Here is a 17,895-nt window from a genome sequence, read left to right on the forward strand (position 1 = left end):
GATCGATTTGCTCAAACAGCCCCACTTCGACAGGTATCACAAGAACCTCCCCGCTTTCAATCTGACTGGATTCAGACTGTCAAGAGTCTTGTCAGAGCGAAGGGTTTTTCAGCAAAGACTGCAAGGGCTATTGCCACTGCAAGAAGACCTACTATCAGGGTCTACCAGTCGAAGTGGGATGTCTTTCGACGTTGGTGCAGGAATCAGAAGCTTTCCTTCTCCAGTACCTCTGTGACCCAAATAGCAGACTTCCTCTTTTTCCTGAGGGAAAAATGCGGTCTGGCGGTCTCAACCATAAAGGGTTATAGAAGCATGCTAGCCTCAGTGTTCAGGCACAGGGGATTGAACATCTCGTAAGATAAAGATCTCCATGACCTGATAAGATCTTTCGAAACAACTAAGAAAGTCTCTAATTTGACACCTAGCTGGAATCTTGATGTAGTCTTGCTTTTCCTGAGGTCATCGAGATTTGAACCACCTCAATCAGCCTCATTTAGAGACCTAACGATGAAGTCCCTGTTTCTCATGGCTTTGGCTTCAGCTAAGAGAGTAAGTGAGTTGCAAGCCTTAGAAGGAAGTGTAGGATTCAAAGGAGACTCCGTGATTTGTTCCTTTCTTCCTTCTTTCTTAGCCAAGAACGAAAACCCCTCCACTCCATGGCCCAGGAGTTTTGAGGTAAAAGGCTTGTCCTCCCTCGTTGGAGTAGAAACAGAGAGGACTCTTTGCCCTATAAGAAGCCTTAAGTTTTATCTCCAGAGAAAGAAAAAACTTAAGGGTAATATGGACAACCTCTGGTGTTGTGTAAGAGATCCCAGTAGGCCTTTGTCAAAAAATGCTCTGGCATTCTTTATTAGGAACTTAATAAAGGAAGCTCATGTGGCATGCGATCAAGACCATTATAAGCTCCTGAAAGTAAAGGCTCATGAAGTGAGGGCCATCGCCACGTCGTTGGCTTTCAAGAAGAATATGTCGCTGCAGAATCTCATGAAAGCGACTTTTTGGGATAGTCGACTCGGTCTTCGCCAACCACTACCTGAGAGACGTGAAAATTACGTATGAGAAGCTTTTGGGTTAGGCCCATACGTATCAGCGGATTCAGTGCTGGGGCAGGGAGCTGAAGCATATCCTTTTTAATTATTTCCCCTTTGGTTTTTGGTTTTGTGTTTTTATGGTTGTATGGAAGAGGATGCAGGTAGGCATCTCTTTCAAGTCGTATTACTAACAATTAGTACTTTGGTTAGGTGATCTGAGTTGTGCTTGAGCTCCTTGCAATGGTAGTGGACAGGTTCTGTCATATAAGTGGGTGGATCCCCTTGACAAGATCTAACTGGATTCCTATCTACCAAGTAAGCGGATACAGTTCCCATTGGTACCCACCCAGTCTTTTCAGCTGTAGGCCACGCCCTCGCTGTAGCTCTTCAGGCAACGCAGACTAATAGACAGTAACTATGAAGTCTTCTGCCTAAAACAGGTAAGAACCAAGGTTTTTATATCCTATAACATGTGTTGTTTCCCCTTTCTTTGTACTTGAGTGTCTCTTTCCCTCCACCAAGGGTGTCAATCAGCTAAGTACGTATATATCTGACAGGAAAGTTCATGTACAAAAATGATATTGTTAGTATACAATAAAGTTTTGAACATACTTACCTGGCAGATATATACGATTGATGGCCCGCCCAGCCTCCCCTCAGGAAACAGGTGGAAGAGAAAATCTGACAAGAAAGTGGGTTTGGTTCTTACACCCGCCACCCAGCAGCAGGTAAGGTAGATCACCTGACCTACCTGTCGCGTGTGCCGCGAGTTTTGAATTCTGTCGTGACGTCAGAGACGTAAGCTAAGTATATATCTGCCAGGTAAGCATGTACAAAACTTTATTGTATACTAACAATATCATTTTTAACTTCATGTTAAACTTAACCTTATCTAGTAGAAAGAAAGAATTTGAAGTAGACGTTCTTGCCACTCATACCCATTGTGTAGAAAAATTTTGAGAGTATCTGTTGCACAAAGGGAAACCATGCAAAAATTATTGTAGTACTTTTAGTTCCTAGGCTGTATTTGCTTTTACCTTTCCTTTTACGTTGATTACGCCCTTTTATGTTTAAATGAAAACTTGAGTTGATTACAGGACTGAGAAAAATATCCTAGTGTGAATGAAGAATCCTGTAAGATCGATGTTTTCTTAAAAAAATATGACATTATTTTACATATGATTTACGTGCTGAAGATTGCTGCACATAGTATATTAAGTTGAAGCTTAATATCTGAGACTTTCCTATATAAACATTTATTAAGCTTCATGTACTACATTGTTCAATATCGAATTCACAATATCTTAAGAGTAACTTACACCCAACGAGGCAGATGGATTTATCGATTGTAATTCCTGTTTTGTGTAAGGTATTAAAAGTATAGAAAATTTGTTATTAAACAATATTTGTGGCCGTATAGTATGGATTTTTTCTACCATACACCTCTTTTTCTCTGGAGGGGGAGGAATCAGAATGGGTTTTCAGCCAGTCATTATATGATGAACCTGCAATTTCTATGTCCTTTTTAAATCTAGCTGTTTCCTCCTCTGTTGCCTGACTAGCAGACAGCTAATAAACTGTTTTGCCTACGAAGGCATGATGAAATTTTGGTGTTTAGCAATTACTGAGGAGGGGAGAGACCCCTCTACCATTTGATCTGTTAGTCAGCAAACTACTTCACAATACAATTTTTGGATGTCCTTGCTGGAACCTTGGGTACTGTTTTGAAACTTGTGAGGAAAGTGAAAGTTTTTGGTTTGTGCCACACTTGGGTCTAGGCTTGTGGTTATAAGCGTGTCTAAAAAGTGTGAAATCCACATGTTGAGAAGTTGTTGTGGCTGTTGAAGAGACATGTTTACACTCTGATAAAAGTTACAACTAGAATTATGGATTCGTTCATGTGAACCTACCTTACGGTAATTTAGTGCAAACATCAGTTCCCCAATTTTGTGAGTTATATTTGTGTCTACTAGTTAATTTCTTTCCCAATTATCATAGGTATATTCACATCCTCATTTTTCATGCTCATATGGTCTGTTTGCATACCTCAGAATTTCTCAGTTTGCTTGCTATGTTACTTTGTGTGTCATTTATGACGCTACATGTCAATATTATATAGACATTGTCTATTATTATTATTGTGTGTAGAATGATAAAATGCTTCTCAGTAGTGAATATTTTCATAAATGATGTTATTGTACTGTAAATAAAATTTGATATACATATTTACTAATGAAAGATTGGTCTACCTATAGATAAGTATAAGTTAAGTGATCTTATAATTTCATTTTCCATGGACCAAGATTTTTAGGTTTGTGTATTGTATATAGTTGTTATATTTTGTTTTATCCAAATTTAATAATATTTTAAAGCTGAATTGTAATACTACTTGCAGAAGTGAAATTTTGGTTGAAGTTATCTGAAGATTATTAAACTCCTTTGGGATATCTTGCAAAGTAATTAAGAGATCCTTTAAATTCTTTCAAGTACATATTAATGTTAGCATTGAGATATCCAGTGATTTTCTTCTAAATAATTCCCTTTACTTGGAAGGGCCAGTAATATTCAAGGTAGCCAGACCTGATTTGGGAGGAAGTAGCTTGTGTAGAACATTACGTATTTGATAACTGAGCACCCTGTTGTCATGCCATATATTTTATTACCCTATTTTGTAATGTTTAGAGTAGTAGATCTTCCTTCCACATTTCCCCCCATTGTTTCTTGTACAATTCTATAAACCTTTTCTACTGCATTGTTCCAGGATTATTCTAACATCTTCACATGTGTTGCTCCGAGTGAAAAGGTACACTCGCGTGCTGTGTGTGCATTTGTGTGAGTGCTTGTCTTGTCATATTCCTAAGCTTTGTCCTTTGATCTTTGAATTATTGTACTACAAAAAGATTTTTGCTACAGTTTTCTTCAAGTTGTTTATTACAGTCAGAGTAACACTTTAACATTTACCTCAAAGATGGAATTTTTATATCTATGGTACTTGAGTGCAAAGAATGACTATGAAAATCATTATGTATCTCATTAAAATCTAAGTTTCCTCTCTGTTTTTGAATATATTTAGCATTTATGAGCTTGAAACATGCATAAATTTGGTTTTGGTGTAGCTGCATAACTTGTTACCATATGGCACTAAATGACACTTAAGTTACAAAACTTGCGGTATGTCATATTTCCTACCAAATACATGTTCAAGCTTCTTAACACATTAATTTCCTGATTTTCAAAATAAAGGCCATAGTATTATTAACTAAAGCACTAAAAAGAAATAAGTTGTATTTATTGCTGTATAGTATGTGTTCTTATCAAACTGCACCTTCTTCAGGCATCAGCTCTCATTCTTTGAATATTTTTTGTATTGAAACTCATTCTATAGGCAATTTTGGTATGGAGACCTTAAACAGGATTTACCTCTGAAATCTCCTTTTCAATTCTTTTATTGTGTTTGATGACCATGAAATTCAACCTTCTGTCACCATATCAGCTTCAAGTCAGTTAGGAATTTTGATTTGTGGTGTTTTACTTTGTTTGATTGATAAAGCTTTGTGAATGCCTAATCCTTCCAGTTTGAGATGTTGTCTTCATCTTGGTAAGACTGAATCCAGGATACTTCAATTAATAATTTTCTTCCATATCTCTTAAAAAGTAGCTTTCCTTTCAGTACTGATTTACTGAATTGAAAGAAGTATCCTTTTTCCTTTCAGGTGGCCACATAGAGGCTAATTCTAATCTTTCTTGTCACATGACAGAATTAGTTTTGTGATACTGGCATCCATATTTCTCTTGTTTAAATTTAATTTGCCATCCCATGCTGAGGTACCTCTGTGTTGCAGTTTACTGTGGGATTTCATTATCAATACTGTGGTGACATTGTTGATATGATTATATGACTAATTCTTCTGTCAACAAGTTCTCAGCTCATGCTGCCTCTGTTAATATGGTCTTCTAAATCTATCTGAGAGCATCATGAACTTGTAATAGGAATATAACTTGCAGTGTGTATTGCTGAATGATACAGTAGTTTTAGAGTGCTATCCTATCTTTTATGGCAGTATTATGAAAGGATTTACATAACATGGTAGTTTGGTGCTAAATCTGAAGGTCCATCTTTGAGAATTAAATGTTAATGTCAGGTATCCTGTTGAGAGTTTCATTCACTGATAGATAATTTTTAGTACTTTATCGTTGTTATTAAATGAAATGTTTGATAAATGAATGTGTAGTTCTTCTTTAAATACTGTAGCACTCTTTTTCTTTTTCTGTTTCATTTTGTTGCCTTTATTAAGTTGGTAAACACCTCAAGTGAACCAAAGAGCCTCAAAATAAGGGTCATGTTTTAAACCATCTTCAGTCACTGGTAGGCAGGTTTACTTATACCTGATAGTGGTAGAGTGCCACAAGGATGGAATTGTTTTTGTACTATTTTTAACTTTCAATGATAAAATGGTCCTCGTTTATGATTTGTGACAGTGTTACTCTGCAAATTTTAACCCACCCATATTTCATGGGTTTTTTTTATGATAATGTGCATGCTTACTAAATACAGTATGTAGTCTGGCCATAAGTTACTTCTTTCTGTTACCATGCTTTAATTGTTTTAGTTTCCATCTAAGTTGAATTTTATTGAATATTTGAAAAAATGACTCGAATTACTATTATACCTAATACACCTGCATCTGTTTGCACTCGAATAGTAGAATGCAAGTTATTTTCTTATGCTGTATCTCTTTTCTGGGGGTGGGCGTGAATTCAAAATGGTCCAGAGATATAGATAATGGTATTTAACAAACAGTGTGTAATGTGATACATGTGTATTAGGTACAAGAATTTCTCCACTATATAGTGGTTGTCTATCTTTTCAAAACTTATTTTTAAGCAGTTTTTTTGCCATGAAGGAATGTTTTAAGCTGAAATCTGAGATTACTGCGTACTGCATATTTAAATTATTGTACAGTACTCCACAATTAAATCTCCTTAGATTGTCAGTTGGAAAATGAACACTAAAAGCTGATAGAATGGTTTGTGTTATATTGCAAGGTACAATATTTTTGGTGTTTTACATCAGTTGTCATTGCTGTGCAAAAGGAATCACACAAAGATGGTGAGCAAGAAAGAGACAAGTAATCTCTCTGCAGGGTAGAGGATAAAAATCAGTTGGTACTTGTGCTAATGACCTTATAATTAAGCTTTGTCATGTAAGATTACATATGTTTAGTGTTTAAATACAAGTTGTCCCAAATTTAAAGAAAATGCATAAAAAACAGTACCCTGCCTTCCTATTTTGTCTTGTTTACTTGCTATAACAAACACACTTTTTGTGATAATATATGTATGCTGTAAAGACCATATGATGAATATTCTGACACTCTACCACAGCTTTTTTGCAGTTAACAACTTTTGGCAGTTGTTTTTCCATTCTCATTGTTTCAGTGTGACATCAGAATCCCATTGATTGATTGATTATGAAATTTAAGTCTTGAGGACCAAGCACCGGAACCCATCAGGGTTATTCAGCGCCCTAATGAAAATGAAATATATGAATTAGTATGATAAATTACGAATAAGTGAATGATGATACCAGTGTTCAAATATATTAATGTAAAAGTGAAGAATGATGATAGATAAAACCAATAAAAAAATAAATAATTTTTAAAATTTTATATTTAAAAATAGTATACGTATTATAAAGTAAAAAATGACTAAAATCTTTACTAAATACTATACTGAAATCATATCTCATTAAAATAACCAGATTCTTTTAGATAACCCATAAGGTTATCTATCTCAACACCATCATTTAAGATTTCCAAAATAGTCTTCCCAGCTATTAAGTGCTTTAACCTAAGGCGTTTAAATCCAGGACAGTGCACCAGCATGTGCTTAATGGATAGCTGACCATCACAGTGAGCACAAACTGGCTCCTCTAAACTATAACTATGGTTGAAGCAGGTATGGCCAATCCTAAGCCGTGTTAGGATAATCTTGAATCTTCTGATGCAGTTAAAACCCGAACTCCAGAAATCAATACTGTTCTTAATATTTGTGGATAAAATAGGGAAGTCCATCTCTGTTGCCATTTCTTACGAAGGTATCTTCTAATAATAGTGAAGCATCCTTTGCTTCACTATCAGCCAGTTCATTCCCTTCTGTACCAGAGTGCCTAGGAACCCAACAAAACTTAACTGATTTGTGGCAAACAGGAAAATAAAAAAAGCCATTCCTGGGGCTTTTAAATTAAGGGATGGGTAGGGTTAAATTTCTTTAGGGCTTCTACAATACTTCTTGAGTCATTATATATTGCTGTAGATTTAAATTTCTTATCAGATGCAAGATTTAAAGCATCAACTATGGCTGTTGCTTCAGCATTGAATATGGATGAGGAATTTGGTAACTTTTTTGTATACGATTCCCCCTCACACACAGTCCACTTCTGATTTTGATCCATCAGTATAGATTTTCCCATCATTTATATGCCTCTCATCATGCTCCTATAACTTGTTTCTGACTTATTCCGGACAACCTTTCTTTTCTATCTCTTTATTGCATACATCTATTGCTGGAATAAACGAAGGAGGGATAGCAGGATGGTTAACTTGTAGGATCTTCTGCATTCTTATATTTTCATCCTCCAGTTCACCTAGCTGTCTGATTTGAAATGGTGTTGAAGATCTACTAAATCTTAGAACACTTGAATCACACTTTTTCAAGATTTTATGACAGCTTGCCGCCGGATTTTGCTGGTAAGGATCTCAGCCGCTTTGACCGGAATATGAATAAACTATGTCTAGGCCTAATTCATTTCATTGTTAGATTATGCGGCGCTATTTGTAGATCGTTATGATTCCAAATCTTATGATAAAAAAAAAAATTATATCCATGGTATAGACAATTTTGTATAGGCCTAGTTCTGCCTTTGTATGAAAGGTGTTACTGGTGAAAGTAGGCTTCATGGTCTATTCCATAAATAACTGAACCAACCCCCAGGTCTAATTTAACCTTCCTATTTTGAAGTGAATTGCTGCAGTAGCTAGTCTATGTAGCTCCACCTTATCAGCCAGTGGAGTTTCCATCGCTGCCATATAGTTGTTACCATAATGAAGGCTAGGCAAGAAATGAGGGCAATGACCTCGAGTAAACTGCCTGACTGACATTTCTACTCTTTACGTGTGGACACTCATCTGTCGATACTGGGCCTTGGAGAAGCCTGTGTCTTTGATTGAAGTCGTCATCAATGAAGCATGGCTAGAGGGTCCAGGAGAGGGGAAGTCAGGAAGGGGATCAGATTTGGTATTACTGCTTTTCATCAATTTATGTTGGGAGAAGTCATCAACATTTGGAGAATTTTGAATCTCTATGGTGTGTGCAAAGGTCGTAATCTGTGCCAGAAGAGCCCCATCATAAGGCCCAGGGGTACTCGAATCCTTACAACTGCTAGACATAAAGATTTTAGAGGGAAGGGGAAAAAAATAAACCTGAAAACCTCAAAAAGATATCGTCAGCCTTTCATGGAGTTTATTCTTCCAGTAATGGCACAAGTGAGAAACCGACTCCCAAATGTCCGCGTCCCAACCCTACCCCATAGGGGATGGCACAACATGATTAGAGTGGCACAAGTGTTGGCCAAACCTGCTTGATAGCACTGAGAGTATTACAAGAATACAATTATCCCCACCCTAATCACATTATGGGCAAACCAGATAGAATGCAGAGTCCAATACCCAGAACCAGACCCCCCTGGAATCCATGGTCCAGTCCTGTAGCATAGTTCTGCCTGAACATTATCAGGTAGTTGATGGTCCCACCACAGTCCCCACTATTTAGCTTCAGATATTTCCTGCTTGTCAGATCCAATAAATTTTATAAAAAGTGGAAAATTTCCACAATATTACTCCAGATAAATACATAAAAATATATGAGACTCTTGGACTCAAACCCTGGAACTAATTTCTGGGGTTCAAGAGACCCCTCACCACATCAAGGGGGTCCCAAATTGAGGGGGATCAGAATCCCATTGAATAGATTGATTTTGCTATAATGAAAATGAATTTTTTCCTTTTCATTAGCTGAAAAAATTACTTCAAATGCCATTCAATTTCTTAAAACTGAAAATAAAAATTGGAAATTTTTTTCTTGCTAGCAAGGCATGGGGAGTTTTAGAAGACTCAGACTACCTCCCTGCTGTTATACTTTAGTTGTAGTGTTTAATTTATTTTGAGAGGCAGTGTCAGTGACCGAGGTCATTCAGTAGAAATACAATTGCTGGTTATCACTTCCACCAGGAAAAGTTTGTGATAATCCATTGCAGTAATTTCACTGATAATCATTTTTGTATTTGCAACAGAATCCTTTATTTAAAACGTCAGAATATAAAACATGTTTAATCTACAAAGTTTGTCCAGGAATGTATGAGGTTTCTATTATAATAATGGAAATTTTGTAAGGTGGTCCCATCAATACCTAATCCCAGCCTTATGGTCAATCATATTTATAGCTTATAATAAGCAACAGTTCTTTTCTTCTTTTAGCATTCAGACATCAATCCCTTTCTGTAGTTATTGTGAAGATATTATACTGGGTAGGAATTGTTATTTTCTTTAAATTTTAAACAGTGCGCCATAGAATTTCATGTAGCCATAACACTGTGCATTTAACAGGTACAGTATGAAGTTATTGGTTTTGGTTGTAGCTATTATACTTATTATAGTAGCATAGTCAACATGACTAAATAAAATTATTTTGTGTTCCTTCATGACAAATCATAATGAAAAATGCGAAATCCAACAAAACTTAGCATATTATTTTAAAGTAGTTGAACCAGACTGTAAAATTGCTCAACTCATAGGAAAAGATAGGGTTTGGTTCTGAGCATTTGTAGCTGACCCACATTAATTTTTGTATCAATAATTCTAGTTTAAATCTTTTTTTCCTTAATTTTGCATCTGAAGCCTTCAGTTTGCACAGTGATATCAAATTTTGACCATAGTGTTAAGAATTTGCAAAAAATTATGATCATCTATTTTTATCGTAAGGTTAATATAAATGGACTGTCATTAGTTTTCATAATTTCTTGCACTTTAGAGAGTACTAAAGGTTTTTGCATTATTATCTCATTGCATTTTGCCTGTTACATACTTTCATCCTTACCCTTTGCTCTGTTCCTACTATTGTTCCAACATTCTTAATTTTACTGTTCCACTTTTCACTTCTTGTTGGAAAACAAATCCTGGTGAGCCCTGCATGAATTTGCAATTGTGATTTGTTGGTATCAGCAAATTACTACATAGTTAACATTTATAAACCCCCTGTACGTTTCATATTTTCATGCCTGCTCTACCCTGAATAAGATGGCATATTCTAGTAGATTAGGTTCTTGTCTGAATTGTATTGAACAGCACTTTATATACCTCCCCCTCCTTTCTCTCTTACCCCATTCCATATTGAAGTCATTTACATTTAAGACCTAATACATACTTGGAATTGTGGAACACTTATATTCTCAAGGTGGTATGTGATTCTGCAGTCTCCTGTCTTAAGAGTTTCTTATGAATTTTGTGAATAGTTAGTAAAATTATTTCCTTTGAGGCATTTATTTAATTCCAGGTAAGTGCCAATGTCTTGATATAGGCAACAAAATGTACACTTGAGAAGCTTTGATTGTGTCTTTGTGCATGGTTTGACTTTGGTGGCATTTGCAGTTTGCAGGCTTCTTGCTCAGCTTTTTCTTGTATATTTGACATTGAAATATGGATTGTTCCTAATTAGTGGCTTTAGTTTTCCAAAGTGCATTATTTTCACATACTTGGCCTGCAAGCTTTTTTTACTTATTAATCAAAATCAGCTCTTATCAAGGTGGAAGAATTAACAGAAACTCAAGAATGATAAATGTTAGAATATGCCTTAACATTTTTGTTGCATAAAAATAGGATAGAGACTATGCTTACTGAATGTCTTTAAACCTAAAGAAGTAATAAATTTTGAAAACAGAACAACTTTTAAGGCAGTATGGCCTGTGTTATATACTTTGTTGTTAAACTAGAAAAATTTTGCTTCTTGCTCACTTCATCAAAAAAAACAATCTTGAGAAATACATTATTTTAGTAAGGTAGATGACTACTAAAGAAAAGTCCTAACAGCCATTTTTGTGAAATATGCCGTGTTGTCAAGTGTTGAAGCTGTGTGTGCTTTTACTGTGTGTCACTGCTTTTGCCTTATAAGCTCAGCATGTACAGTATTTTTACTTCTAGTTATTGAAGTTTGAAATTATGTTTTTAAGGTAGTCTGTAACTCTTTAAAATGGATTTTAATATTTTAATATAAATTGTTCACATTGAAAACAAATTTCTTAAATAGAGCTGTTTTGATTTTGATGTACAATACTGTACATTAATGGAATATCTATTTGAATCTACTGGAACGTGAAAGTAAATCCTTGCGTTAGGCCTGATGTTGACTAGGTAGGTAATTATGAAAGTGTAACCTTTACCAGTTAGATTTTTTTTATAAATTACTTTTTACTGAATATGTGAACTTTTTGTTTTAGGAAAAAAAAGCATGTCTTGTCATGCAATGAAAAGTTCAGGTTACTACAGAGTTTGCACTTTCTTCAATTTTCATTGGGATTTTTATTAGTGAGGATTCAAACCATGAAAAATGCACAGTTGGCCAAGCCATTTTGGATGTGGTTTTCTGCAGTTAAATATTACTGATGATATGACTACTAAATGGAGCATACAATAGCTGGAACTAGAGGTTTTTTGCAGCGACCCTTTGGTTCCATGCTGCATTACTTTCTGCTTGTTATAAGTAATCATGCATTCCTCATGGCTTTCAGATAAAATCACATGGGCGAATACAATGAAAGTCTTGAAATGTGACTAAGTGGTTTAGTTTAACTATGTAATTAATCCATGTTGGAGAGCTCTACCATGCCTTCCTCATTACCTTGCTTTCTACCTGCTTCAATTTGGTATATCAGCATCAGGTAGGGAAGGCAGGGAGATACCAAAACTACTAGTGGTCACAGACATAGTTGAGGATTTATTAAAAGTTATTAGGAGATGAAGGCTACAGAAAAATTGGCAACTTTTCCTTCTAAGAGATTGAAAATATACACAAAGATCAAGTCAGGACACAAGAAATTTCTCTTTGAAGCACCCCCAGAGGGGTGCTTTCTGCCTCTTGCTTTTTTTTCATTTTCATATGTCTTATTACACCTAGCTGTCCAACTTCTAAGACTTTACTTTCCCTCTGTCATCATGCCTCAGGAGAGACTCAGTGGTTTTGATAATAGTGTAACTTTTAGAGATTTAGTTTATGAGTTAGCATTATTAGTACACTGACAGTTTTTATTGTGGGGCTTAATAAATACAATTTTCTCATTTGTTAAGAAATTGCATTCAGTTTTGAAAGGATGATTCATAACTATTTAATAATTTTTTTCAAAAACAATTGTAGGTTATTACTTTAGTGTTATCATTTATACTAGGTATTTTTAAAGTGATAAATTAACATCTTTGAATTCAATCATCTTTAATATGGCAGACCTTATGGAGTAATGAATTTGATAACAACTAACCTAGGTGGATCAAACTCATTATTGAATTATGATATTCTTCAAACTCAAAAGTGCTAAACTGAAGTTATTTAATGTTTTCACACACATTTGATCGTGCGTATTTGAATGATCCACTGATCCATTCCCTATGAGCAGGGAATGCATGTGAAAAATAAGTTGAAAGATATATTTAGAAATGTTCAACATTTCTACCAAAAGCTGATGTTAAGGTTTGAAAATAAGAAAATTTAGTGAGAATCTTCATTTTCACTTGATACAATTACTACTTTGTTTAAAAACTGCAATTACTTGATCAAATCAAATGTTTCTGATGATTAAATTCTATTTCACATTTCATTACTCTTATTCAAAAAGGTACATGTTGTAATGCATAAATTATGTATACATATAAAACAAGTTTGTGTACAAGTATTTGGTGAAATACTGGTAATTTTATGCAAGTTAGGATTTCAGAATGTTGACATTATACACCCTATACATCAGATAATTTGGCAAAGGAATTATCTGTGGATGTAAATTTGTCTTGAAAAAAAAAAAGTAATCTTGTTGACTTGTGATTAGAGCTTAAAGAAGGAAAGCTTAAAGGGAAAAAAATTGCATTAATGAACATTAAATTCCAAAGTTAATTGCATTTCAGAGAAGAATATTGTTGCAAACTGCCAGCATGTTTGTGCATATTACTGTATGTTCATGGTGTACAGATTTAGATAGTTGCATATTTTGACATTAGGGGAATTGTGGTGAGAATCTTAAAACCATTTTGAAGCTGATTTTTTGTAACAATAATGTGCTTTTCACCTCTAAAATTTTGTCTATTATAGTTCTATGTGAGGGTACTTCTGCAATAAAAAACTAAACAGAAGATTCAGGATAACTAATGAGATGATTATTTTCTGTAATTTATTTCGTCTGCACATTTTGATATGTTATCGGAGATTTTAAGGTGTGAACTGTGTGGAATTTGTTGTATTTATGTTTTCATGCTTGAAAAATGTTTGTATGTAAACAGATCTAAGGAACAGTTGGAAGTTTCATGGGCTCAGTGTAAATATTCTTAAAGAAAATCAGGTACTTCTGTCGTCACATAATTATTGTATTATTTCAGGTCTGGATGAGATTTGTGGTTTCCAACTGCTGTAGTAATCTACTTAACCAAGATCACTTTTGCTGTTGAGACAGCACAGTAATGTTATCAATTAGTTAAACTTGTTCCTTGGGCTGTTTTCAAATTGGTTTTACAGCTGTTTTGTGCTTTTTCTGCATTTTTTAATATAACCAGTGGCCACATGAAAATATTCATTGTTCTTAGCAGAGAAATGCTTATTATATATAGTAATGGAAGAGAGTATCTAGCCTCCTGTTGAATTGCCAAAGTAATTGTGACCATACTTGTATTAAAAATGCTTCCTCTTAAATATTCAAGCCTAATGTCGCAAGGCTGCAGTTTGAGGAGTTTACATTCTTGTTTTCCAGGACTACCATGTGATTTTCATGTATGAGCCTGATGACCGCTGTTTAGTGTATGACTTGGATTCGGATTTACCCTTCCCAACATACTTTCACAAGTATGTTACAGAAACCCTCCGCACTGACCATATACTACGACCAGAACATCACAGGTGGGTCAATTTAGATTTCGTGCTGTGGGATTTCTTAGTTTCTAAAGTTATATGGTGTTGTTTGTATGTTAAATCATTCCCCTTGAAGTTTCTCACTAATAAATTCACAACTGCACTTTGTCAATGAGTGTACAACTGTTTCCAGCCTTGAATATAGTTCTGTTAAATTGTATTAAATTTTGTCTGATAGCATGTATGTCTGTCTCCAAGTGTAAGTTATTTGTTAGTCTGTCGTCATGTCCATTTAAACTTGCAGTTGAGTTCTTGAAGTGAAACTCATATTAAACTTCATTACATTTTAGAACCATTGTCTGGTGTTTATTTTTTTTTTAATCAGTACATAATATATAACTCACACAAAGTTCATTAGGTTGTGTGATTTCTTATTTCTTTTGAAACATAAGGGACAGCTTAATTTGTAAGTATTTTAAAAAACCAATGTAACCCATAAACTATTACTTTACATATGTAATTAACTTTGATTGTTAAACTAAGGAAAAATACCCCTCCCGTCATGAATTATATGTTGTACTGAAATGGTGTCAACTATAGTTACTGGAGTTGGGCAAAGTTATTCCTTTAGGCAAGGGCTGCTGGGCAGCCTTTTTTTTCCCCCAAAGTGTCTCATTTTCAGGGACTGGATATTTAAGTTCCACAGTTTGCCACAAACCCACGTACAAATCTAATGAGATATCTTGTATGCTTATCCATCAAAGCAGCCTTCCTCTTTGCATCTGAGCCTGGCAAATAAATACATTACATTTGCAAACCTCACAGTTTACCATCAAGTGGTGCAGTCCTTGCATAATAGAAACTGGCCATTAGTAGGTTTCTCCTTTCCCCCAAGACTCGATAACCCTTGATGATTTCTGAGAATTTATTTTTAATTTTATTCTGACTTCAATAGTATGACAGGAAAAGTGTTGTGTTCTTTAACAGCTCAGATGATACATCAATTCCATTAAATCTGAATTGTAGGCTGTTGTAATCGTGGTTGCTCTCTCGGGATTAGCTATATCTTGCATTTAGCTCTCAGTTTCCATTATGTTTTTGCCTTGTGGCATCACTTGCTACAGGAGTTACTGCAAATACAGTTTTCCCTTATTTCCCCGATATAATTTCCTTGATTTCTTTGCATTTTGTGGATTCCTCAAGTTGTAATTTTCAGTAGTAAGTACATATCAGGGATTATAATTTGTTCATATATGGAACAAACCTTGGTCTTAATGTAAGGCATAAATTTTCTAGCACCTGCTGGAGTCCAGTTAAAAATAACACAAGGAATTTGTGGCAACAGGAGTTGGCTAATAGGGGAGTAGAAGGAGCAGCACAACCTGCCTTACCTCCTTTACACATCATCATACCAATTTCTCTCTATCTGCCTTTGTACCAAGATGGCTATCCCCTCTCTTGCAAGAAGCCAGTCATTTTGCACTTCCTGCCTGCATTATGCCTCACCATTCTGGTTTTTTCTTTATTTTTTCTTGTGTGATACTTTGCTGTCTGTGTTTTTCTTGCTAAGCCTCCCAGATATCAGATACAATCACCTGGGGCTGGTAACAACCCTTGTTCTTGTTACTTGTCTTCTTTGGATAGACCCCCATACCACTTGTAGCAGGTGCAGAGCTAACATTTGCAGCATAAGTAATCCATGTTCTGAGTGTTGTCTTTGGCCTATTGAACAATGGAAGAGATTTGATAATAAGAGGAAACTGACGGCGCCATCTTGGGAAGGTTTTTCGCCTCACTTGGCAGGAGGCATTCCAGTTCCTTCTTGTTCCAATGGGATGTTCAGGAGATCTTGTAATTGATGTGGCTTCCCCTGTTTTATGAGAAGGGGGAACAGTATTCCCTCCTGTATAGTCTTTTCAGGTGGAGATGTGCAGATGTCTGAATGCTGGGTATTGTTAGTCAGGGGTACCAACCCTTTCTGGCCTTTTGGATAGTGAGACAAGCCTTTACCAGTACAGATGAGTTCGCTCTTCAGTTTGGCTTGGGTTTATACATAGCTTGGTATTGCATGACATAACTGTCTAGGTGAATGGTCAGGTACAGTCTTCATGTCGAGGATCTTAGCTGTTTCAATGGCATTTAATTTATATAGAATCTTCTCAATTCTTCTTATTATCTTTTTCTCATCAGCATGTAGCTGGTATATCAGGTTTCCTAAGGACATATAAAGATTTCAGTTGTCTTAGGTTTATTTCTTCTAACATGTCAACAGCACACAGGCAGTCATCTGTGAGAGTATAAAAGTATGTGGATTAGGGTATGTGATTTACAGGTATTTACAGCAGACAGGCCACGTACAATTGGTGGGTTGAATTGTAAGCAAAGATTTTAATTGGTCATAAGTTAGTGACGAAATCTGCCCTGAGGTGTTGAGATCTGCTAGGTCTGTCCGTGGTTGTTGATGGAGGTGTTGGTTGGGGTACCCACCACCTGGGTGGTAGGTGTTATAAGCCATCCAGGTGACATGTTTTTGGCTTCAGGTGCTTTCTCTTCTCTCTCTCTCTCTCTCTCTCTCTCTCTCTCTCTCTCTCTCTCTCTCTCTCTCTCTCTCTCTCTCTCTCTCTCATGATGGTATATGGTGTCGGTTGGTTTCATGTATTTCCTCTTATGATGGTAGGGAGATTGTTCCTTTTACTGTGTTGATACGCTGCTTTTTTTTCTAATATATATAGCGTCTTGAGAAACCGTAGACGTCTTTGGTCCAGTGCTTGGTCAATAATTTCTACGTCCTTTATGAGCTCAGCCCTTTCTGGTCTTTTGTTATGGTTTTCTCTATAATGATTGAAAATGGCCCCTTCTTGAAGGTGGTAGGAGAGATGCTTAGAGTCTAGTAGTGGTCATCCCGACCATAGGAGTGGTGCCATCCTTCCACCGGGCATGTAAATTTGTTGATTACACTCCTTCTCTTCAAAGACGTTTCTGTGGCAGCCAGGTTGTTTTTAAGAAGCAGCTGGCTGGTTTTCATAATTTTATAATAAATTTTGCTAATTTTATCCCCTTCTGCAGTGGGGGAGACATTTTCCTTCTTTATTTTCCTGGTAGCCTATCCCTCTTCTAAGTATTTATGGTGCACATAGCTTTTATAAAATATTTGTATAGATAGCTTTTATAAAATATTTGTATAGATCCGCTTTGGTCATTGTTGGTTTCTGTTAGAGATCCACTTTGGTCGTCGTTGGTTTCTGTCGTGCTTTCCCGATGCCATATTTATTATTTATGGAGTCTTGGGTTTGACGTTCGACCATATGATTTGTGAAGTTATTGATGAGGATTTGTGTGGACCTTTCGATCTCCGTCATGGTTTCTCTCCATGTTGAGCAGTGTGTGAGGGTACGACAGACAAAAGGATCTACCACATATCTTTTATATCAGTCTGGGCACTCACTGGACCCATTAAGGCATAGACCTGGGTTCATGGGTTTTTTATAAACCAAGGTGGTATAACGCCATAGGAATCTTCTGTACCCAAACTTTCAAGAAGGGTAGGGGACCATGAACGATACGTTCACACGTGAAGTGGAGGACGGAACATTCTTCAAAAGTCCTTAAAATTTCAAGGTCCTCTTCTTTGTTGACCCTTATGAAGGTGTTGTCTATGTAACGATGGTATTAAGGAGGGCAGGGGATCGTATTTAAAACCCTTTCTTTG

The 17,895-nt window shown here is 35.9% G+C and overlaps 1 protein-coding gene across 9 annotated transcripts in view; it reads left to right on the forward strand.

The window, feature by feature from the left end:
• LOC135225426 (protein N-terminal glutamine amidohydrolase-like) overlaps window positions 1-17,895 on the forward strand; it is an 89,413-nt gene that overhangs the window by 52,286 nt on the left and 19,232 nt on the right. For 8 of the 9 annotated variants that reach the window (XR_010316957.1, XM_064264777.1, XM_064264772.1 and 5 more), the window contains exons 4-5: window positions 3,793-3,834; window positions 14,089-14,234. Coding sequence is in view for 8 of the 9 variants with exons in the window: in XM_064264777.1 (XP_064120847.1) it covers window positions 3,793-3,834; window positions 14,089-14,234 (188 nt within the window). In the remaining variant the exon portion in view is untranslated. The remainder of the gene's footprint in view (window positions 1-3,792; window positions 3,835-14,088; window positions 14,235-17,895) is intronic. The other variant, XM_064264788.1, reaches the window with a different exon arrangement.

Source organism: Macrobrachium nipponense, chromosome 20 (genome assembly GCF_015104395.2).
Source record: "Macrobrachium nipponense isolate FS-2020 chromosome 20, ASM1510439v2, whole genome shotgun sequence".
Lineage (NCBI taxonomy): Eukaryota > Metazoa > Arthropoda > Malacostraca > Decapoda > Palaemonidae > Macrobrachium > Macrobrachium nipponense.